Source organism: Manacus vitellinus, unplaced genomic scaffold (genome assembly GCF_001715985.3).
Source record: "Manacus vitellinus isolate BGI_N305 unplaced genomic scaffold, ASM171598v3 scaffold_45_pilon, whole genome shotgun sequence".
Lineage (NCBI taxonomy): Eukaryota > Metazoa > Chordata > Aves > Passeriformes > Pipridae > Manacus > Manacus vitellinus.
The window spans coordinates 4,523,650-4,546,563 of NW_021940571.1; the positions used below are offsets into that span (position 1 = coordinate 4,523,650).

Sequence of the window (22,914 nt, forward strand, 5' to 3'; positions counted from 1 at the left end):
GAAGAAAATAAAAAAAACCAAACTAAACAAAACAACCCCCCAGCAGTTGCGGGGAAAATGTACTGTCTGCAACTGTGGGGTGTGAGGAGAAGGGGCCAAGAATGTGACAGGATATTAGTGCTGGCACGGCAGAGGGGAAGTGTTCAAAGGAAGCACCAAGAACACTAAACTATTCAAGTTTTTAAAGGATCAAAGCTGAAATACCTGCTTTGTGCCCTCCCCAAACATGCTGCTCCCCTGTGGGCTGCCACAGGTGGGGATGGCCATGGCACTGTTGGCTCTTGAAGGCTTTGGGTCCTCTGACTCAAAGCCTCAAAACAGGATCAAATAGGATTGTCTTGAATGTAAAAACTGCTCCACACCGTGCCTACCATCGAGTCTGGAGTAGTGGGTGTGAGCTGTAGTGACCACCCCACTGTGGGGGTGGTGATCCCCAATGCCCAGTGGAGCTCTCCCCAGCTCCACCAGGACCAGTTGGAGCTGGTGATCCCATCCCCATGATGGGAATGCACCTGGCAGCCTCCCCACTCCCCAGATAGCAAGGATATAAGGAAGAAGACCATGGGGGGACACTGGTGGCCCTGAGCACCCCAAAGAGGACAGGCAGCTGTGTCTTCACAAGTGAAACCTGGCTCCCGATAGTGCCGGTGCCTGTGCAGGGAGGGGACAGTGCTGTGACACTCCAGTTTCTCCAGGGAAAGGTGGGTGCTAGCAGCACCACAGCCAGATGGAAAGACCAGGTAGCTCCCCAGGGCTTCACACTGCAGTAATCAACCTCTGGTCATTAGCTTTAGGCTTTTTCCTTCTATTTTTTTTTTAATTGTGTAAACGGATAACCATTTTCTTTCACAACATTGCAAGTCAATACCAAAGTCAGCTCACTGAAATGGATCTTCTACAATGGAAATTTTGAAGCACTTAAGGCAAGATTTTGTTCATCTCTAGCTTCAATTTAGCACTGAAAAAGTATCAGACCCTCAGGTACTGATTGGGTTAACAAAATTTACATGGGAAATTTTCTTTTATTATTTTTTGGTTTAGTCTTTCATTTAAAAGATTTACATTACTATGGAAACTGATACTAAGACACATTTGTCTCTGGCTTTCTTTACAAATCCCTTAGTTCCTCTTTGATTTTTAAATGTAAAGGCACACAATAAAGCTTTATGCATTTATTAAAATATACAGATTTGGTAAATTTAGATTTTTTTTCTTAGTATCTTGATTATATATATGTATTATATGTATAGTTGTCAACAACACAATCATTTGAAAATAAAAATCACTCCATAACATATCTGTATATTTTTTTTCTTTCTCATGACACACTACAAGATCCCATTGTACAATGCACCAATGGGATTCTGGAAACCACAAAAAAAAATAAATGGATATAACAAACTGCTTTTAACAAATACACCAACTTCATACCAGAACTGCAGAGAATTGTTACACCAGAAAGTACCACCTGCAAAAAAAAAAAAGCAAGATATACATCAGAGAGACCAAACAAAACAAAGTGAAGGTCATTTACAAGCTGGATTTACAACATCCCACGTAGTTCAGGGTGTGATTTCGCTGCCATGTGGAGGATGCCAGCGTGCTGGGCCTCGGACTGAGGGGTTGTGATGGTGCAGAGTGAATTTGTGGAGGGGCTGAGATCTTATAGAGTTGGTCTGGAAGGTCTGAGGTATTTATGCTCAATCTGTACCATGCACTGGGCCCCTCAGGAGGGGTGGTCAGGCATGAAGGGGCTCTGTGCCTCTCACCAGTGGTGGGAGCGGGATGGTACCGCTCTGCCTGTGCCCTCGTGATGGTCAGGGATGTGAGAACATCCCTCAGGGCACCCAGGGAGAAAGGCTGGATTTGGGGTTACAGCAAAACAAGCACTTGCGCCTCTTGCAGCACCCAAGACTGTCCCAGGGGCCAGCGGTGCCCAGGGACGATGGACACACCTGGACATTTTGCCTTGGCAGCTTTTGCTCGTGCCCACTGAAGACCCCAACACTGCTACAAGAGACAGCACATAAGCTCCCAAATGGAGACTGAATCCACATATCCCCCAGGAACTGCCACCCGGAGCAGGGGGCAGGGATCCTGCTGTGAACCAGGCCTGACCCAGCCTGTGGCTTGGCCATTTCTCCTTGAACAGCTCCATTGGGTGGGATGTAGTGGGCTTGGGAAGAGGGTACAGCTCCCACCCCTGACACGGCGAGAGCTGACGGCAGCCCATCCGCACCAGACAGTGCTGTGGCATCAAATGCTGTTTCCTGGCAGTCCCAGGATGTGGCACAGCCATCCTGCCCCAGCACTTCCTCGGGAAGGGGAAGGAAGATGGGTGAATGGGAACAAGAGTAGCCAAAGGGCTTCACTCAATGCTTGGATCCAATGGAGAGGTTCCTACAGACACCAAAGAGCAAGGGGTCAAACCCTCACCAAATTATACGGCATAACTAGAGCAGACATGACGACAGACACTGGAACTGGTAACTGCTCTGTAGCAAGAGATTAAGGCTGCAAGAAGAATAACGGGCTTTGATTCAACAGGGTACTTGGGCTTGAGTTTGTGGCTCGGCAGATGCCTAAATACCGTGAGGAAGCAGGACAAAACGACTACCTGGGATATGGTACAGTACAAGAGCTGGTAGCAAAATAGCATCAATCTTTCTCCCTGAAAACGTAACGCCAGACCTGCGAGGTACCATCTCTCTTGGGAGCTTCTAAGGCATTGAGGAGGACAGCAGCCAAGCGTGAGTGAGTGGTGACCATTGCGAGAGGAGCTCAGCACCACCAGGAAGGTTTTCCAAGCTGGCCCGTGAGCGGTGCACACATTGCAAACAGCTTTTCGGTGGGACACACTCCGGTTTTCTGCTGTAGGAGCGTGGTAGGGGTGGGCAGCAGGAGGCAATGCCAGAGCAAAGCTTACAGGTCCATTAACCAAATCCTCACTCCCAGTCGGAAGCCCCCACAGAGGTCAAACATCCCTTGGCTTGCCCGCAGCGCTCCAGGTTAATATCTGCAGAATCAGATGCTCTTCTCCACTGGGAAAATGACTGTAGTTTGTCACTGTTTGGGATAGCTGCAGGGAAACTTCTGTGGCCCCAGGCAGAGCCTGTCCATTGAACCCTTGAGCTCTGGGAACAATGGGGGCGGACACACGTCCAGGCACCCTCTGCACCCAGCAGCCACTTACCCACAGAGGGTGCCAGGCAGGTGTTTTGGGGGCTGAGTCTCATTCAGTGAACCAAAGTGTTAATGGTTCTCAATATCCATGAGGATAAATCCATGTTGGAAACTCTGCCCCCACTGATGTTAAATTTTCCTCTGGAATGCCAGCAGCAGCACCTGATACCAGGGATTGGTCTAGGCTGTGCTGAGGAACCCCACAGATGGATTCACCTGTGGCCTTCAGCAGCCAGGAGGAGGATGGGCGTTGCTGTCTGATGGGGTGCTTTTTTGGTTATTATTTATTCAATAAGATGTTCCTCCATTGCAGTGTTTTACACGAAGCGTGATGGGCTTCAGCACTGGACCTGCTGCTAATCACTGACCAAACCCCATCACTGCTAATGGTTCTGTGGGGACACCGGCAGCAGGGAATCTGATGGCACTGCTGGGGGCCATGGCCATGTTCAGGAGGTTTAACATCCACCTGCTGACCACCTCTGCCCTGCGAGCCAGCAGCTCAGTTTGGTTTCAGACTGAAATATGGACACTTAAGGAACGAGCAGCATTTCAGTGTTTTTCATACAGCACCCACCAAGCCAAAGTCAGAGGAAATGGTACAAGGCGGAGATGGCAGCAGGGAGACAGATTTCAGCTGCCAAGTCCTCTCTGCTCACCGCGTGTGGCCCAGCCCTGTCAAGGCGTGGCTGACCCAGGGACACTGCTGTTTTGTGAGGGCATGGATGCATCCCCGAAGCACTGAGGCCAGAGCAAGCACTGAAATGTGCCCAGCGTGGTGAGGGAATGACGGTGCAGTCATTTCTGCAAAAGACACAAGGTGCTGGAAGCAGCGCTCAGCCTCAGACAGGTGATGCTCAGAGCAGCAGCGCGTGGTCCTTGTCGACCATTCCTAAAAAGTGGGTTAGCCAAGAGTGAGTCACAGCCCTCACTGCAACCAGAAATGGGACCAGGGTCGCAACCACAGATTTGGGATGTTGGGCTGTGCTGGGACTTCAAGGTTGGACTAAGACATGGATTAATTTTGAATCCCTGTATTTGGGGTACTTGAGTTCAGGGTGTGGGGATGGACTCAGGGGTAGCACTGCTGTGTGCACCGAGTGCCTTCGCACCAGAATGGGCCACGGAAACACCATGTGACGGAAACAACCATCTACCTCTGAACAACTCCTGGAAAAGAGTTTGTCCATCTCCATTTTGTACCTATCCACATGCCCATGTCTCTGGCTCAGCCGTCACTTTAGGTGGTTCAAAGGAAAAAAATACACATGCCAAGAAAGTGCCTAAAATGTAAGAGTGACATCCCACCGCTGTGGCCTTCGGGTGGACATTCCCCAGGGACAATTTGTCTTGTCCCCTCATGTGGCTCCTTCCACCTCTCAACACCCTCCCAGTTTGGCACGTCTCCCACTCCACTGCCTCCACTGGTGCAGCTGGTGCCAGGAGATCAACAAGTGCTGGGGGATCAGCCAGCATTCACCGGGGCGAGACCCAACTGGTGGAGCTGGGACGGGCCACGAGTGATTTTGGTTCGGGGTCAACGGCAATCGCAGAGCGTGTCCCGAGGACCGGAGGTGAGCAGGGCGGTGGTGGAGGACCCAGGGAGGATGGGACAGGACGAGGGAGCCACAGGGACCCTTCCTCATGGTCTGGGTGGTGTGGCACCCCGCTGCCCATCCCGCTACTCGGGCGAGTAGTCCAACTCATCGTTGGCAATGAGGGCCTCTGAAGGCGCTTTGTGCCTGCCTTTGCTTTTCGACCTGCTACTTGTCCGATGGCTTTCCTTGGCGCCCGCCATTTGCTGGTACGAGAAGCCCTTGTCCTCGGGAGGATCCCAGCCCGGGTAGCTCTCACCCTCGGGGGCGAAGGAGAAGCTGTCGTCTACAGAGAAGGGGTCGACGTCCACGTCGTAGCGCTGGTAGGTGCTCTGGTGCAGGGCCTCCTCCCGGGCGCTGATCTCCAGAGTGCTGTTCCACATCCCGTAGCCAAAGTAGATGAGCAGACCTGCGGTGGGTGAGAGGGAGAGGGTTGGACCCCAGCTAGCTACTACCCCTACCTGATCCCACCCTCCTGCACCAATGCTTTCCCTGAGCGCAAATGTATCCAGAGATCTCATTTCCAGTTGATCCTGGGATTAACCTACACCACAGTGTGCACAGAGAAACCCCAGGCTTCTCCACGTGCTGTGGACTGACCACAGGGGACTGCTTGTGATGTTAAATCAGGACCACACATCTCTGCCAGAAAAAACAATGGGATGTGCCTCCTCCAGCACACAAACATCTGTGGATGGGCTGCTGGAGCCCATAACACCTAATGCAGTGGCTTAATTGACTTCTTGCCATTGCTGGCAGCTGAAGAGGTATTAGATGTATCCACAGGGGAAAGTACTTAATCACAGCAGATTAAATTGATGCTTCAGAGTCATCTTTGCTTCTAGGTAGAAGGGCTTTCCCTGGATTTACAGCTTCACCTATCACCTTCAAGGGCCAAAAAAGGACCGAGTGTGGTTTCGCCAGCCCATACAGTGCAGGTGGCAGCTCCTGCTCAGTGGCTCAGCATGGAGGAGCTATGAGAGCTGCCTATTTCTCTTGGGTTTGTGGAGTAAGTGGGTTGCAATGTAAAGCAAGGGAAACTATGGTTATGCTGGACTCCTGGCTATGCGTCAGAAAGCCTACATTTGGAAAAACAAGGGTCCACAACAGAGCCTGTGAGTCCTAAGATGCTCCTGCCACATAGTTAAGAATTTAGACAAGAAAAGGAGATACATTCTACAGGTCCCCTGGTTCTGTCTTCCCCAGGGCTGTTGGGGTTGGGCAGCTCCAGGCTTTGGAAACACAGTGCTGAGATATTGGTGTGGGCTGCTGAAGAGCTCAAGTGGGTGCACTAGCAAGAAAGCAGGCTGATATCTGTATGAAACCTGCCTGCGAGGCAATTTCCAGAACCCGCCTACCTTGCATCAAAAAAGCCATCAAAATAGTCACCTTTGCATGGAGCAGTTTGCTTCCATCAAACTGACATTTCCTGGAGGTGTAATTTTCCATTTAGATGTGGTTCAGGGGCTTGATAAAATGAGGTCTCTAAGAACAAGGGGCAGACGAAAAGGACTGGGCATGTCCCAGCTGAAGAAGCCTCAGTCTAAGCACTCTAATTAGGGAAGTTGTTATTATTAACAACTTTTCAAAAAAGTGTCAGTTAAAAAATTAAAATAAATGAATCTGAGACTCACCCACAAAACACCAGACAGCAAATCGGATCCACGTGACCGTGGAGAGCTTCAGCATGAGATAGATGTTCACCAGCATAGCGAAGGCAGGGACGAAGGGCAGACAGGGTGCCATGTAGGGCAGCTTCTTGGGGTTTTCTGGCTGCTGCAAGATCACGAACACCAGCACAGCGATGAGCAGGACCATCAGCACGACCAGGAGGACAGCCCACCAACTCTGCTCGGAGATGTAGTCTGCCCCGAAAATGATGAAGGAGCAGAAGATGAACATCAGGACGAAGAGCAGGAGCACGCAGGTGGTGACCGTGTGGCCGGTGGCTGCTGTCGGACGGTCCATCTTCCCTGGCAGCCCCAGGTGGATCCGCATCGTGTAGTATCGAGGGCCAATCAGCTTCTTCAGCTTGATGAGGTAAATGTTCTCAGACTCATCTGCCTCTATTCCCGAGGTCATGTCGACCGTGCCGTAATTGGGGTGATTCACGTTGTAGGCGGATTTGTCGGATTTCCCAATCAGCATCTCGTTATCCCCCAGCGATGGCAGATTCTTCGCCCCGCACGTGTTGGTCGGTGGGCCGGAGAACTCCTCTCCTTCGCTCCCTGGGGAGCAAGCTTCCTTCTCACAGTCAGCCAGGATGCCCTCCTTCTTCTTGGTGTGCTCCTCGGAGAGGAATTTGACAAAGCCGTCGATGTCGCTCTCGGGCTGGTAGCGGAGGAGCAGGACGCAGACGGACACCAGCGTGTAGGCGAGCAGGGTGCCGATGGACATCATTTCTATCAGGTCCCGCAGGCTGACCAGCAAGGAGAGCAGCGCTGCGAGGAACCCGGAGACGATACAAGCCACCACGGGGGTTTCCGTGTAAGAACTGATGTGGGACAAAAACCTGGAGCAAAAAAGAGTTGCCGGAAGTTAAAATTTCACATCGCAGCAGTTCTCTGCTGCAATAACCCATCCCCAGCTAGAAGGGACAGACTCAGAGCTGGGACCCCTTCAGCTCTTGCTGCTTTTTGGAGCTTAGACTCCAGAAAGCTGGTGACTGGCAGTACTGCTGAGGCTGGATCTGGAGTTAGATCTAGGTCTGAGCAGCTCTGGAATGGGCACTGGAACACTTGCAAATAAGTGCCTATATTTTATGTGTATAAGCTGATCTCCTTTGCAAGTAACTCTGGAATTAAACTCTCATCCTCACATAAGAGGAACCTCCACGTACCAGCACCAAAAGAGAAACTTCTGGGTAGACCACTCCTGATATTTTCCCCCCAGGCTATTCCTTTGGTGTGTGCCCTGCTCTGCAAGCACTGAGTCACTGTGTGCCCATTGCCCCCTGCACCATCGGGGTGTTGGGGCACAGGACAGCCCCCATCCCCCTGCACAACTCCCCTCCAGATCCCAAGGGGCCAAAAATAAATGCCAGCATGGGCATGACTGACCTGAAGAGCAGCCCATCACCAGCCATGGCATAAATGACTCTGGGCATTGGGAAGAGGGAGCCCAGCAAGCTGACAGTCAGTCCAGCCACGGACCCGATGGCAACGATGAATTTGGCTGCGTAGAAGCCATGGACCACAAACATTTCCATCAGTGGGGACTCGGTGTCGATGGCATCGTAGGGCACCATCAGCGTGAGGATCATGCTCACCTGGGGAAGGGGAGAGGAGCAGGACAGAGGTCTCAGCAGCAGCTCCAGGGGACTCTCAGGGTGTGGGGGCTGCTTGTCAAGGGTGGAAACCCCAAAAATTTCAAGTCTGATTGGGATTGTACTCCTATGTCCCCTGTGGAGGGGATGTAAAATGCTGGAGGCTAGGATTGTACGTGCTTTGTTGTGGGGTGGTTAATCCAGAAAACTGTGGGAACTTGGTCCCTGCTATTCAAAGGCAGGAAAGGGACCCTTGAACCTTGCTGTAGTGGTGATGCAGGAGTCAAGTGGGACTGGTTTGACTGGTGGGGCTGGCAGGGTCACTAACACTCTTATTGGCCACGTTCCACTGCTGGGACAGTGCTACCTGAGTCATGCACTCCTGATGGGACAGACCTCAAATCCAGATTGCATTCCTTTGGGAAACACTCTGATCCTATTTGAGTCAAAGAATTTGGTTTTGTAAGAAGCTTTCTTTGAAATTATCAGAACAATGTTTTTTCTCCTTCGTGACTCAATTTTGCTCCCTTACAGGGAAAATCCCTGAGTACAGACATGCATTTATTGGGTTGCAGAGCAGCAGAATCTCTCACACAGCCACCCCTGCCCATCCCTCCCCTCCCTTGGACCCTCTCCCATATCTCCAGCAGAGGCAGTGCTGCTTTTCCCATAAACACAGAGAAAGGATGCTGCAATACTGCTTCTCCTTCTGCTTTCCTGCACTCCTGGATGCAAAAATAGCTGTGGGTGGGGATGAGGAAAAAGAAAAGTCTGCCACATGTCCCTGCAGCTGGAAGAGGGGTCTTGTCAGGTGACAGGAGCCTGGGGACAAACCAGGCCATGGCCAAGGAGCCTTGGCAGGTACTGCAGGCACATGGAAACAAAGCTGATGTCAGTTCCTACCAAGGAAAGGGACCTTGTCCAAGGGTCAGACTGGCACCTTGGCTCACCTCACCTCAGACTGGAGAGGGGAGCTGTGCAGATGCCCAGAAGGGACTCACACTGTACATATATATATGTATAGGTGTTACTTACAGACACATATGCTGTCAAGCACGTGACCAGTGAGGCTGTGATGGCGTAGGGGATGGAGGTGTTGGGATTCTTCGCTTCTTCTCCCGTGGTAGCGATGATGTCGAAACCGATGAAGGCGTAGAAACAGGTCGCAGCCCCTTTGAGCACCTGCGTGGAGGATCAAACTTCTGGGTGCCAGGAGGGAGGCTGGCACCCAGCCAGGGAGAGGGAGCTGAGCAAAAACTGCAGGAGCCCAGTTCTGCTCCTTGTCTGAGCTAAAGGATGAGTGAGGGCAGGTCAGGGGACACACACACATAGAGCTGGGGACCGACCCTGGGAGCACCCCTAACCCAGTGATCTGGTCTGGGGGAAAGATTTCCCTGTGTGTCCTGAGTCACTGGAGGCACCTGTGACTCATGGCACACCACAAACCTGTGCACACTCAGGGCCCCAGCGGCAGAGGAAAACAGTCAACCAATTTCAGGTTTGCTTTCACAATCCTCCACCCCAAATCCGTTTACATTAGTAGGGATTTGGAACATGTTTACACGTTCTGTGTTAGCAAGATGTCTCATGTGGCAGCAAGAGCCGTTAGCAGAGGAAGCAGGAGAGAGCAGCAGCAATCAGATGTGTGCCGCTCTCCAAACAACCTCTGTTTTGCTTGGAAGCTGCAGACAGGTTAGGAGCACACACTGGAGCCCTTAGATGAGGAATTATTTGTACTTTTTAGGGTTTTTTTTAATGTGATTTTTTAAAATATACAATACTAGCGAGGACATTTATAGGAAAGAAATGCTGAAGCAGGGTAAAGACTGCCTGGCTGTGAGTGAGCTGATCTGGACTTGTGAAACCCTTGCATGCATCTAGATTGCTTGCTGGGCACCACCTGTCCATCACATCTCTGTCATCTCAGTGTCTGGTGATAGGGAACACAGTAAAACTCACCTCTTTTAGGGACTATCTGTAATTACCTTTTTAAAGTATCCTCTACACTGCTGGTGATCTCACACCTCTGCTTGGTGGATTTACTTTTACAAACAACTTGTGACAGAATCAACCAGCTGAACATGATGGGACCACCCTATTGGGTTTGATGTGTTTTGGATATGTACCTTTTAAAATTATGGGTTTTTGCTCTCAACTTGGTGACCTGAATTGGAGCAAAACAGATGTTTTCTATTTCCTCTTTTTCACTCCTGTTGTATGGCACAAAAAGCCAATCACAACCCAAAGGTAAAGATGACCTCTGGTCTCAAGTGAGCCTCAGTGCTCTTCTCACTGTTGTTCTCTGGCAGAGAGGTATTGGTTTACTGAAGGGAGGTGCAGGGACTGTATGGCAGCTTGGGATCCTTTCAATAATCAAGATTCCTGGTTTACTTTACTTTCTTGCTTGTTTTTCTGCACAAAACCCCAATGGAGTCGAGCAGTGTAAATCTGAGAAATTATCTTGGGTTTAGGCCAGCTGAGATATTTTCAGTCTCTGTTCATCCTTGGATAAAAACCAGTGCAAGCAAGTTAAAAAAAGCCAAATATGTCCAAATTCTCAGTAAGCTATGAGGGAACGTCCATAAAATAAGTACTGGCAGGTGGCATTATGAAGTGCTCAAAACAAATGCTTGAGAACATTGTTGTTGAAAACCAGCCAACACAAGTATCTCCCCACTCCACAGAGGCTGAGCCAGCTCCTCTGGAGCTCCCTGCCTCGGATGGCCAAAGCATTTTGCTCCATGGCCTGACAATTAGTGGCATTTCCTGGGGGATGCTTTCATGTGGAGTTTGGCTCTCCAGGAGGATGTTTTGGAAAAGTTCTGGGTTTATGCTAAGAGGTATCAGGAGATAAAAGCAAAGCATTGCTGTAGTCTCTGGATTTAGCAGAGCGAGCTGGTCTGGATCCAAGCCTATAGTCCTGGGATTTGGAGGTCCCTGGCCAAAGCACAGGTGGGTTTAGCAGGGCTGGGGTTTGAAGGGTGCAGTGGAAGCACCCCATGAGCAAACCTGAGTGTGAGGCACCACTTGGGTGCTGCGTGTCCCTCCATGTGCCCAGGACTTACCCCTGGCCATCCAAAGGGCAGGAATTGCCCTTCAGCCCAGTTGTCACTTTTGATGTAGAAGAGTCCAGCAATCATGATGAAGACCCAGACTGCCAAGTTAATGACATTGAGCACATTGTTCAGCCCCACCGAGTTCTTCACCCCCATGGCCACGATGATGGTGACAATGACAGCAATGACCAGAGCAAGAAGGTCAGGGTATGACTCCTCTCCTTTCCCTAGGTGAGAGAAAAGAGATGTGTTACTCTCCATCCACAGCATCGCCAGGAACTCTGTGGGGTAGTGGGAGTTTTAAACACTTTCCAGACCTTAGAGCTTTGCAGAACCCACTGGTCTCATTGCAAAGGCAGTCTCTAGATGCCCTCAACTCCACCAGTTAAAGTTATTTAATTAAGGTGATAAATCTTGATGCCTAAAGACACTGTTCAGAGTTTTGGGAGAGCAGCAAACAAGTGATCAGGTCCCAGTTTGCATAACATGTATCTGCCAAATACTCATTAAAAATCCATCAGTCATGAAGTTTTCATGACAGGTACAGGACATCTGGCTGGTTTACTTACTGGTAGGACCCATGGACTGCTGCTGGAAATGATGGTCATGCAGGATCACCACAGCCCCGAGTTTGTCCATGGCAGTACTGCAGACACCAGCTTGTTCTCTCTACCAAAATTCTGTGTGTGCCCCAATGGGACTGAGCACAGTGTTTGCACTGGGTGAAGTGTTTCTGTGCTGTCACTACCCTTTGACATTTGACTGTTTCTGTGTGTTTACTCCAAATTCCAGCTCATCCCGAAGGGGCTCAAAGTATCCCGTGTCCCATCTCCTCAAACCCTGCCTGCGAACCCGGCCGCCGAGGCAAAGTAGCAGAGCCAGACAGACGGTAAATAATGAATGAAGCCTAATATCCATGTCTGACTTTTGACGAGCTTCCCATTGCTTTCCAGACCCCCATTACGCGGAAGCGCAGCGTACCCAGCCCGTTCAGCGTCCCAACGCTGCTGATCATCCAGCGGCTGATGGAGTGGTTGGCCAGCGAGTCGAACATGCTGCTGAGGGCGCTGGCCCCCGCGGCCGTGCCGATCAGGTACTCCAGGATGAGGTTCCAGCCGATGAAGAACGCCACGAACTCCCCCACGGTCACGTAGCTGTAGGTGTAGGCAGAGCCCGTGGTCTTGGGGACGCGCACGCCGAACTCGGCGTAGCAAACGCCTGGTTGGAAGAATACGAAGAGAGATAAGGAAGATGTGCTTGGAAAAGGAGGAAGTAAAACTGCCTTGATGGCACCTCCCAGGAGGTGCCAGGAGGTGTCAGGGCTGCAGTCAGCATCAGGAGCCCAGAGACATTGCAGGGGACCATGGTGACCCTCCATCCTCAGTTTCTTGGCTTGAAAACCAGACAAATTTCCGCTAAAATAAAGTTGTGATGGATTTTTCTTTTTTTCTGGGGAGACACAGTTCAAACTAGCTAAATGTTTACATGGGATCCTGGACTGGTGTTGCCCTGATCGAGATGCCACTGAAGGGCTCACACGAGGCTACACCTCTCCCTGCCCCAACCTCCCAATCTCCAAACAACTATTACTGTGTTGTTTGCCAGATCCAGGCACGAGCACTGTCCTGATCATCCCTGCTCTTGTTCATGCAAGAGGAGTTTGAAGACATCTCACATAGAGAACATAAGTTATTTTAACACTTAAAAAATGTTATATTTAAATCTTCTAAAGAATAATTGCAAAACTAACTGTGCAGAAGAAGAAAAGAAAAGCAAAAAGAAGTATTTAACTGGAACTGTTTGGGAGGAGAATTCAGTGGACATTAATACCTTCTGAACTCCTTGTGCGCTTGCTATGTCAGGATAATTTTTAATAAAAACTTGACCCTGACACATTGATGTCTTAAAACAATCATTAGCTTTTATTTAAAAGGAATGGATGGACTTACTTATAAATTCCCCAAATATTAGTCAGGACAAGTGCCAGAAGGGCACACAGTGTCTTGCATGTTTAACACGGATTAAGTCCCAAAACCCCTTTCCCAAAGACCCCAGTACAGCTCGTATGGGTGAATTGGTTAAGGCTGTTACTACCATTGTGTAAACACTTAGTAATTATTGAGATCTTTACCATCTACTATTCTCTATTTAAAAGATAATAATTGCTTCAAATTTGCAATCACTTCAGTATAGAGAGGGGAATAATTTATAAAAACGTTATGAGGTGGCTGCTCTCAGACTCTAAGTGCAGTTTTTATACAGTACAAACACAGAGTTATTGAATCTCTTAAACTGAATTTGGTGGTGCTTTTTTTCTTTCTATTGGAGGACTTTTATATTCCATTCACTGTTCAACTTGCATGTGTGTTGCTTTGCAATGGGGCTCTCCAAAACTTGATTTCTGTAAAGCAGCCCAACAGGAGCTGCAAGACATCCCCATCATCCATCCAGCCCTACTGACAGTCATTATTCAAAGCTGATGAAAAATGCATGTGCTTGGCAAAGGTACGACGTTCACAGACAACTACAGCCCTGAATGATTTATGAAACTGGTGCTCTGATGGGGACAAGTATCTAGTGTCACTCTCTGATGGCCCTAAAAATCATACACACTTTCCTGGAGGCAGCTCTACTTCTAGTCAATGACAAGATAACAAGTTAAAGACAATTGTGATCAATACACAACGATAATGGCAAAGCAAAGACATTAATATGTACAAAATGTTGGAGCTTTCAATTATTCTACTAGCATCCCAAAATAGAAGAGCAGTCTTTCACTATACATTGGGTACAGCAATACGTTACGGATATAAGCATTAGGTATCAGCATATTTTATATATAGATATATATAAAATACATATTATATATAGTAATCTGCTGCATCTGCAGTGTAGAATAATACTAGTAAAATTATTATTATTATTATTATTATTATTATTACTATTACTACTGCTACTACTACTGTTACTGCTACAATATGACTGCACAACACCACTGTGTGAGTTACTCCTTGGCAGCCTGAGCTATTCAGCACCTTGTCCCTCTGTATCCAGAGGGATGCAGCTCTCCCAGTACTCCTGCACAGTCCAACTTGGGGGCTGTAGGCAGAGACTGGGCACACCCTCCCTGCCACAACTCTTTGGAGACAGATTTCTCTTTCCCCCCCCAGTCAAGAGTGTTTACAAGCTTCTGCAGAAAACAAGCCAACACAGTGGCTGTTTGGAAGAGCAAACATTCTACAGAGGACCATTTCTTTTCCTTGAGTATCTGCTACACTTGTGTAATTGATGTGACAGTCATTACACTTGTGTAATTACATGGTTGTTGACATTATTCGGCAGGACATAAACACAGCTGAGGGGTTTGGTCCAAGGCATTGGCCCTTCTAAGATGAAAATAGCTGATGGACAGCACAACTGGTGGCTTGAGGAACTGGTGCTTTTGGTGTGCTGGGATGGTGGTGCCCATGCTGTGGGTTATGGTCCTCCCAGTACTACCTGGCACAGGAACTATGAGACGTCCCACAGGGCACTGGCATGATGGGAGTGATGTTTCAGGTGAAAAAAAAGCCTTCAGAGAGGGGCTTTTCAGATGCACTGGAGGTAACACCAAATAATTCATGTTACTGTGCAAGAAACCCAGAGGGATCACACTTTGTTAACGAACAGCACCTAATTTATTGAGGCATTCATATTATTTACAGTAGGCCACTGAGCCTGTCCATTGTGTTTCATGATCACTATGTGCTGATATATAAGAGGCAGCTCCCTAAAGAAAGATTCCTTAGAACAAGGACTCCCATCTCTCCAGCTCCACCCAAATGGCTGCAGCTGAAGCCCCTTAGCCCAGCCCTCATCCTACAGCCAGGCAGCACCTGAGGCACATGCTCAGCTCCCTCCCGTTCCATGGAGCATCCCGGCTGCTGGTGAGCTGTTCCTACATGGGTACCAGGTAAGACCATGGCACTGTGCTCCAAATAAGGTTGTATTACTTCAGGAGAGGAGATTACCAAGCAACAGCTGGTGGAAAAGGCTGCAGAGAGGGTGATGGGGTTGGGTGACATGGAAACTGTTGATTTTTGCCAAGAAGGGGTTTTGGTTAGACATGGGTGTGAGAGTGGAAAATGCTGGTGGTCATGGGAGCCTGCAGAGGCTTTGTGGAGGGAAGCTTCTACTTGAGAGCTAAACAAAAGGCCTTCCAGTGAGAGAATAATTGATTTAATTTAATTTATCAGGTTAATGGATTATGGTGCCTGTGTAAGTACCCTGATGGGGTACATGTTGCTTAAACCTCGGGGAAGGTGTAACTGGAATTTGTTGGGTAGATGAAATTGGAAAAATCCCTATCTGGGATAACTGGGCTAAGCAGTGCAGAGGGGTTTCCCATTGGCAGGGCTCCCAGGTGAGCTGGATGACTTTCTGGATGGTATTGGTTTTGTTTGTTTGCTTTCTGTTGTTAGAAATTTTTTTAATCCAAACACCCCTGGGCTCACTTTGCACCCAGTGGGGTTTGACTTGGTGATCTGTGATGGACCAAGGGAGAGTGAGTGATCTAGTGGTCCCATCTGGCCTTAAAACTTTTAAAATTCCTCAAAATCTGTCCGTGCACACTTGCCCAAACTCCATGCCTGACAAACCAGGAGCAACCATGATGTGAGAGCTGAAATCACATCCCCAGTGAGTCTAACAGCCTGTCCAGCTCCTGAATTCTTGCTTGGTTTTACTTGCCAAGAAAGTGTTGCTGTTACAAACAACAGCAGTGTAAAGGATGAAGTGAGGAAGCGGCCAAGGAGACTATCAAAACACTGCATCCTTCAGAAAACACTTTCCCAGGGCTACAAAAGCAAGGGGAGATGAAAGCAGAGTGGGAAGTGGCGCAGGCTCCCGTGGGCGAAGGTGGGAGGAGCTCCTGCTGTGGGGCAGGGCTCATGTCTGGGGTGAAATAGCCCCTTTTGGAGGACAGCATGTTTTTGTTAGCACAGACCCACCCAAGCTCCATTTGCTCTTGGTTTGCATCCCAGCTAACCAAACCCTCACAGAGGAGAGAAAGCAGGCAGTGGGAAAGGAGAGACGCTGATGCTATCTACTGCCTCGGTTAAAAAATGGACGTTTAGGGTTATTTGTTCTGTTGGGATCTCAGATAAACATCAGATCTCATTGCAAGCTCTCTGTTCTTTTTGTGGGCTTTGGAGAGAATGTGATGCTCACCCCTGTGCTGTGCCAGGACTGTACCTCTGGGCTGCAGGATGTCAGGGGTTCAAACTCGCACATGCTTTGATGGGATCTCCACAGAGCAGCATGGCAACCTCCAGGGAAAGAGCACAGTGTGTTTCCACCTCCACCTACAAAAATCTGGAGGCTTGAAAAGCTGAGCTGGGTCATTTTGCCATGTTTGCTTCTATCAAAGCTCTTTGCCATTTACTCAAGTTTCCTTATCCAACCCACAGACAAAAGCTGGATACCAGACTGACACAGCATGCAAAGTCCTCTGAGCGGGGGAGAGCAGGAATATCACATCATCGTGTTAGCACTGATCTGGAAAGGACAAATGCCAGCAGTACTGGCTTCATGTGGAAACCGCAGCTCGAGCCATATGCTCAGCTGGGTTCCTACAGAGGAGATGGAATTCACAGGGTTTTCGCTAAAATACGTAATTCCTCTGTCCCTGCACATTTGTTTGTTGTGTTTTTTGTTTGGAAATTCAAAGAGTGACCCTGCATGAATAGGAGCCAATAAAATCAACTCCAGAACTAATTTCTTAATTCCAGGAATTTCTTAACTGTTAGCCATGTCAACAAAGGAAGCTGGCCCTGGTGCTGCCCAAGCCACTGATATCCTCCCTGCTGGAACTGAGTTTCCCACAAGCCACGTTTTGCTCTCGCTCCAATACTGTGGCTCGGTCAAACTCTCTGCCTGGGACATGCACTGCAAAACTCTCCAATGTCTCAAAACATATTGGCCACAGGCTCCATCCTTGTGGAAGCCATCAGCAGTTCATCAGGATAATTGTGCTTGGGCGCTGGCTCCCAGTACAAGGTTTGGTCTGATATTTGGGCAGTGAGGGACAGTGCACCCCACAAGTTGGGTGAACCCAGCTGGGTGAACCAGGGAAATGGTTTTATTATCTGTGGGGAGAGGTGCTGCCTCCTTGCAGCTGTGCTGCCGCGAGCATGGATCCTGCCAGGTGTCGTCCACCCAATGAACGGAGAGCATGCACGAGGTGGCAACGAGAGGGAACATCACCCAGAATCCCACAAAAGCAACCAACTCACCCGACAAGATGGGAGCGACGGCCGCGATGCTGAAGGACACGATGACCCCGGGGCCCCGCCATCTCCTTGCGACCAGGCCGACACCACGTACATTGCGGTGCCCACGTACACATGTTACACACTTGTGCAGCTCCCCGACGCCACGAGTGGAGATCGAGGTCGTCAGGTGGTGAGGACCTTGGCCAGCCTGGCGCCCTGCGTGGCCGCGGTCCCGTGCCCCTCCAGATGGACTACCACGGGACTTGGTGCGTCGGACGCGGGTGCGCGGGCAGCTGGCCGCCGCCCCCCCACGGCACCGCCGTGTTCCAGCCGCGAGAAGAACCCAGCTCATGGCTTGGGGCTGGCTCTGAGGGAGGGGGGTCACGGATGGTTTTGGCAGCACCCACTCAGGGCTGTGGCTGCATCTCCCTCCTGTGCTGGCGGCCCGGCTGCAAGAGAGAGGAACAGAGTTTTTGACTGAAATAGCAAAGAAAGAGGGATGTGCTCCAAAAGGGCCCCCTAAGCTGTTTTCTGACTGGGCTCCAGTGCTGGGAGAGCTTTGGTTTCACCTTTGCTGCTGCTACAGAGAAATCTCCTCCTTCCATCCCAGTTGTTCTGTACAGCAGGGATGCAGTGCCCTCCTTCATGTTTGGATGGGTGTAACCCTGGTCATTGCTACAGCAGGTCCTGCTACAACAGCAGGAACCTGATTTCCTCCAAGTGCTCATCACATGGCTTAACTGCTACCAAAAGCAGTGATGGCTACGTGTAGCTGTGAGGTGTTGGTGGCCACTGTGGCACACTGGGAACTGGTCAGGACCCAGCGTGACTCCAAGCCTGATGGCACTGCACTTCCAGCAGCAGGGCTGTCAGCCCACCATCACCATGGCAGACTATGTGGGGACCATGTGTGGGATACCTCCTGTGGAGGCAGGCTGAGAGAGTTGGGGTTGCTCCGCTTGGAGAAGAGAAGGCTCCAGGGAGATCTCAGAGCCCCTTCCAGTATGAAAATGGGCTCCAAGAGAGCTGGAGAGGGACTTGGACAAGGGCATGAAGTGACAGGACAAGGGGGAATGGGCCTTCAAACTGACAGGGGGCAGGTTTAAACTAGATGAAAGAAGAAATTCTTTCCTGTGAGGGTGGTGAGGCCCTGGTACAGGTTGCCCAGAGAAGCTGTGGATGCCCCATGCCTGGAATTGTTTAAGGCCAGGTTGGATGGGGCTTGGAGCAACCTGGTCTAGTGGAAGATGTCCCTGGTCATGTCAGGAGGGTTGGAATGAGATGATCTTGAAGGTCCCTTCCAACCCAAACCATTTTGTGATCACTGTGCTCCACTTGTGCTGCAAAAAATTAAGGAAGTCTGTAGCTTTGCTCCTACATCCAGTGTGTTGAGACCACTGCCCACCTGTGCCAGGCTGGGGCTGGATCACCACAAACCAGCCCTTACAAGGACAGGTGATTTTTCATTCTGGTGCTATAGACTTTCAGTCCTACAGCTCTCAGGCTATACTGGTTGTTTGTGGGTTTTTTGTGTGCTACTGTCATCCTGGTGAAACCTAAAGGGAAAAGTTTTAAAAGGCACTGTTTGTTCAGGTCCCCATGAATCACAAAGTTAAAAACGCTCCTCGGTGTGGTTTCTTCATTCAATTTATCGCTTCATTCTTGTAGTTGTTTAAATACTGTTTAAGGAGTACTTTTTAAAATTGAGATATGTGTTCTTGCTGGTGTAACTGCAGTGCATTTTGGGGTCTGGCTTCTGTGTAGTTAAGCTGGGTGGGAAGCTCAGTAGAAGCAGTGCCAGCTTCACTGGCCACTGAAAAGCAAGTAACTGATAGCTCCAGCCATTTTTAAATACTTTTAAATTATCCTGCCTGAACCCATCTCTTCTAGGATTGTCTTAAAAATCATGACATTATCTTATTTAGCTCTTTCTCTGTGCTTTTTCCTCCCCAGTCATATTTTCAAGAGCTATTCAGCAACTGCCATTCCCACTTCCTTTTCTGCTGTTCTTCACAAATGGTGTAGTTCTCATAATATCAGCAGCAGTGACTTTCTAGTGACACATGATGACTTAGCTTTGAGCAAAACAACAAGAATTGACAATCTGCAAGTTAATACAAAGGAACAGGAAAAATAGTTTATGAAATATGAATTTTAACCTGGCAGCTTCTTTTCTGTTAATAGAGAAATCTTTCTTATTCTCTAATTGCCTTGAAGACAAAACAATTATTTTTTCCGTCTTTACATCCAAAACAAATTACACTGTGTCCACCAGGCAGCCTTGTGTTGCTGGAGTTTATTAAATGAAACACAGCATTCATTTCATGTTTTGGTTGATCACAGTTCAAATTGTGCTGATTTTTTTTTACCTCAAGCAACCACAAGCTGAAAGGCTGGATGTTCTAGCTAGGAATAATAATAAGGAAAAATTGTTACTGCTCCCAAGTAAATGTGCATCTGTGGTTTCAACCACAGGGAAAAATACTTCTCCAAGAAAAGTGCTCATCATTACCCAAAATTGAGCTTCCTGTTATCCAAAGCACATGTCTGAAGCATGGGCTGGCAAAGAGGTCTTGCAGTGCTTCCCACCTCCCAAACTCTATATAATTATTTACCCTGGGCTTTATGGGTGCTCCTAGTTGAGTTTGAAAGACTCAGGTTGCTATGCTAAGGTTTGCACCAAATTGACTTAAACCAGTTGAGAAGGGCCATTGGGAGAGGTAGAATGGTGTGGGATGGAGGTGTTGAGGCTATGGGCTGGTCCTTGCTCCCATCACCAGGTTGTGTTTTGTCATGGGAAGACCTGCCCTGTGTTTTTAATAGGGGTTGGGACCATGATTTGAGATCAGCAATTTTTCATTATCTTGTCTGGCGTGTTTGTGAGTGGCTGATGAAGGCTTTGAGAAGGGTGGCAAATGCTCAGGTCCTGCTGGAGGGATTCACATCCACACTGGAAAAATCAGTGCATTCCCCCAGCTGAAGAGAGCTGAGCATGACTGATTTGGACTGCTCAGTTCACTCTTGAGCCACGTCATGGTATAGAAATTACTTTCTGACCAGCATTGCAAAGAACTCCAAGAGAAGACATGGCAGTCTTATTCTGGAATAATCTCAACTGCTAAAATAATGAAAAAAAACTTAAATATCTTAAATGCTTTAAATTTAAAGCAGCAACTAGCTGGTGGATTGGTGATGCACCCAGATTTAGGCTGTCAGGCAGTTCCAGCTGCCTGGGGCTGGGCTGTGACCAAATCCTTCTGCATGGCAGCCCAACGTAGCCCTGCAATTCATATGGCCCCTCCTAAGTCACCAAGGAAAAGAAAAAGAACCTTTCAAAACATCTGAAATGAAATAACTCTATAATTGCTGCTATATTCAATTAAAGCAGTCACTCGAAACTATTCCAGATGTTTAAGTGAGATCAGCATATTGCTGCTCTGTAGCTTGGAAAACATCCTTTCACTCCATTTGAAACAATGAAAAAATATGTCATGGATGGCAACCCTTTCCATGGGGCAGAGACAGCTCCCTTCTGCTCTGCTTCACTCACCCTGGCTGACTAAAAGCACACAGTGGGAAGGAAAGGGAATTTATACTTGTTTTCTTTAATCTGCTCTCCTCATCATAAACCCAGGAAGATGAAGGGAGCTGTGGCTCGGGGGGATAAGCTGCAGCCGGATTTTGGAGCTGCTCAGCTCTCCATCATCAGGCTGTTGGGGCTGGTTTTCCTTGCTGGCTGGTGCTTGGGGCTGCCACCATGTGCTTGTTGGTGACTACTGTTTGTACCGAAACACTCTTCTTCATCAGAGTAAATTAACTAAAACTGCAATCAAGTCAGAAGGAGAGGTCTAGGTATTTACAGGCATGGATATTCCTCAGTGTCTGGACCAGTGCTGAATTATTCCTGATGTAAAACTCATTCTGCTGGTGAGACGCAGCACGGTGCACCCCAGCATCGCCCATCCTCATCACCCCCACAGCTCCAGCTTCCCCAGACAACCTTCCCCAAACCACTACTTGATTTGTCTGTTAATGACAGAAAAAAATCTGTCCAGAAGTCCATAGGAGTATTTCTGAGCAAAGATCTCTATTAAAAGCTGTTGAGGATGTAAAAGAAACAGAATATTGATGGTGGTAAATGAAAAAAGAGAGCTCCTGTTGGTATATGGAAAGTCAGCCAGGGGCCCTCATTAAGAGGAAAAGGTTGGATTTTCTCTGCTTTTCCATGGCTCCCAGAGTAATTATTACAGAGGGAAACTGGATGATGCCCCAGCAGCTGGGTCAGCAGCACCCAGTTTGCTGCAGGATTTTCTAGGGGGAAAGCACCTTCGTCCTTGCCCAGGGGAGATGAGCTCCAGAAATGTGGGATTGAAGCAGGTTCCTACCAATCCCCAAGGCAGTGCCTGCAGTGGACCCCGGGAACAGTAACACGGGTGTTTGTGATGAAGGAGCAGCAGCCCTCAGACACCCTCCTCGTAGGGGCTGCATGGACAGCTGGGCTAAAGCATTTGCCTGGGGAAAGGGAGCCCCAAAGGCTCAAAGGGATGCGAGAGGTGGCTCGAGATGATGGAAAAGGCGGCTCCAGGCAGCAAACCCGCTGCAATCCCAGAAAAAGGACAAGTGGAACAGTGTGCTAGCCTGACCTCCCCCTTCTCGTTTTCCTTTGATTGTGAGCTCGGTAGCGGTGAGGCGGCTCGTCTGAAGAGACGCTGGATCCTGAATTTCATTACAGCTCCTCCAGCAGGGACAGCACTGACGTCAGCGGGGCGATGCGGGAGTCGGGCAGCAGCTCCGACCCGAGCGGAGCCTTCTGCTGGGGCTGCTCCTCACCGCGGCGTTTTCCTTACGAGAGCGATTTCATCCGGAGTTTTACGTGCTTGTTTTTACAGTGCTGAGCCCCAGCTGGGCTGCCACTGTAAAAGCTGGCTCTGTCTCCATCGTCAGCCCTCCTTAAAGGGATTTAAAACCAGGCACGGAGCCGAGAGCGAGGGCTGGTCCCCGCCGATCCCGGCGCCGCTCACGTGGGTCCAGCTTCAGCAATCTGGCCTTGTGCCTTTGCTGGTAATTTTGGGCTCTTCTTATTTTTAATCTTTCCATTTTTATTTCTGCTGGAGCAATTCAAGTGGAACTGTCATTAATTTAAACTAAAACTGTTGCTAAGTTAAACCAGTGACAATATCTCAGGTTTAAGGCTAACTTTCTGTGTGTATCAACTTAAAAAATGGGTTCAGGGATTGTTTGTGTGTGTCTTCCCAGCAAAATGGAAGTGGAGAGGTTGAATGGCCGTTATTTCCATCCGTGTTACATTTAGTGCTTCACCGATGTTAGCACTGCTCCAAGCTGGCTAAACATCATTAACCTCTTTTCACAAATAAACAAAATAAAAGAGGAAATATTTAATTGCACCAAAGTCACAAGGCAAGGGTGCCATGCATCCAGAGCTAGCCCCCAAGGAATTCCTAAACTTTGTATTCTAGTCTCTAGTGCAAGAGTTAAAAGAGTATAGACAAGTAATCCACTGATATAATTAGCATGTGCATAGAGATCACCCTTTTTTGCCTCTC

General features: G+C 48.9%; 1 protein-coding gene across 1 annotated transcript; it reads right to left on the reverse strand.

The window, feature by feature from the left end:
* Positions 1-943: 943 nt before the first annotated feature.
* Positions 944-17,702, reverse strand: SLC7A14 (solute carrier family 7 member 14). The gene is given in 9 exon segments (XM_018079271.3): positions 944-5,187; positions 6,413-7,290; positions 7,838-8,046; positions 9,079-9,225; positions 11,109-11,326; positions 12,081-12,317; positions 17,372-17,452; positions 17,455-17,611; positions 17,613-17,702. Coding segments are annotated over 9 exon segments (2,340 nt in total). The 3' UTR covers positions 944-4,864.
* Positions 17,703-22,914: the final 5,212 nt, after the last annotated feature.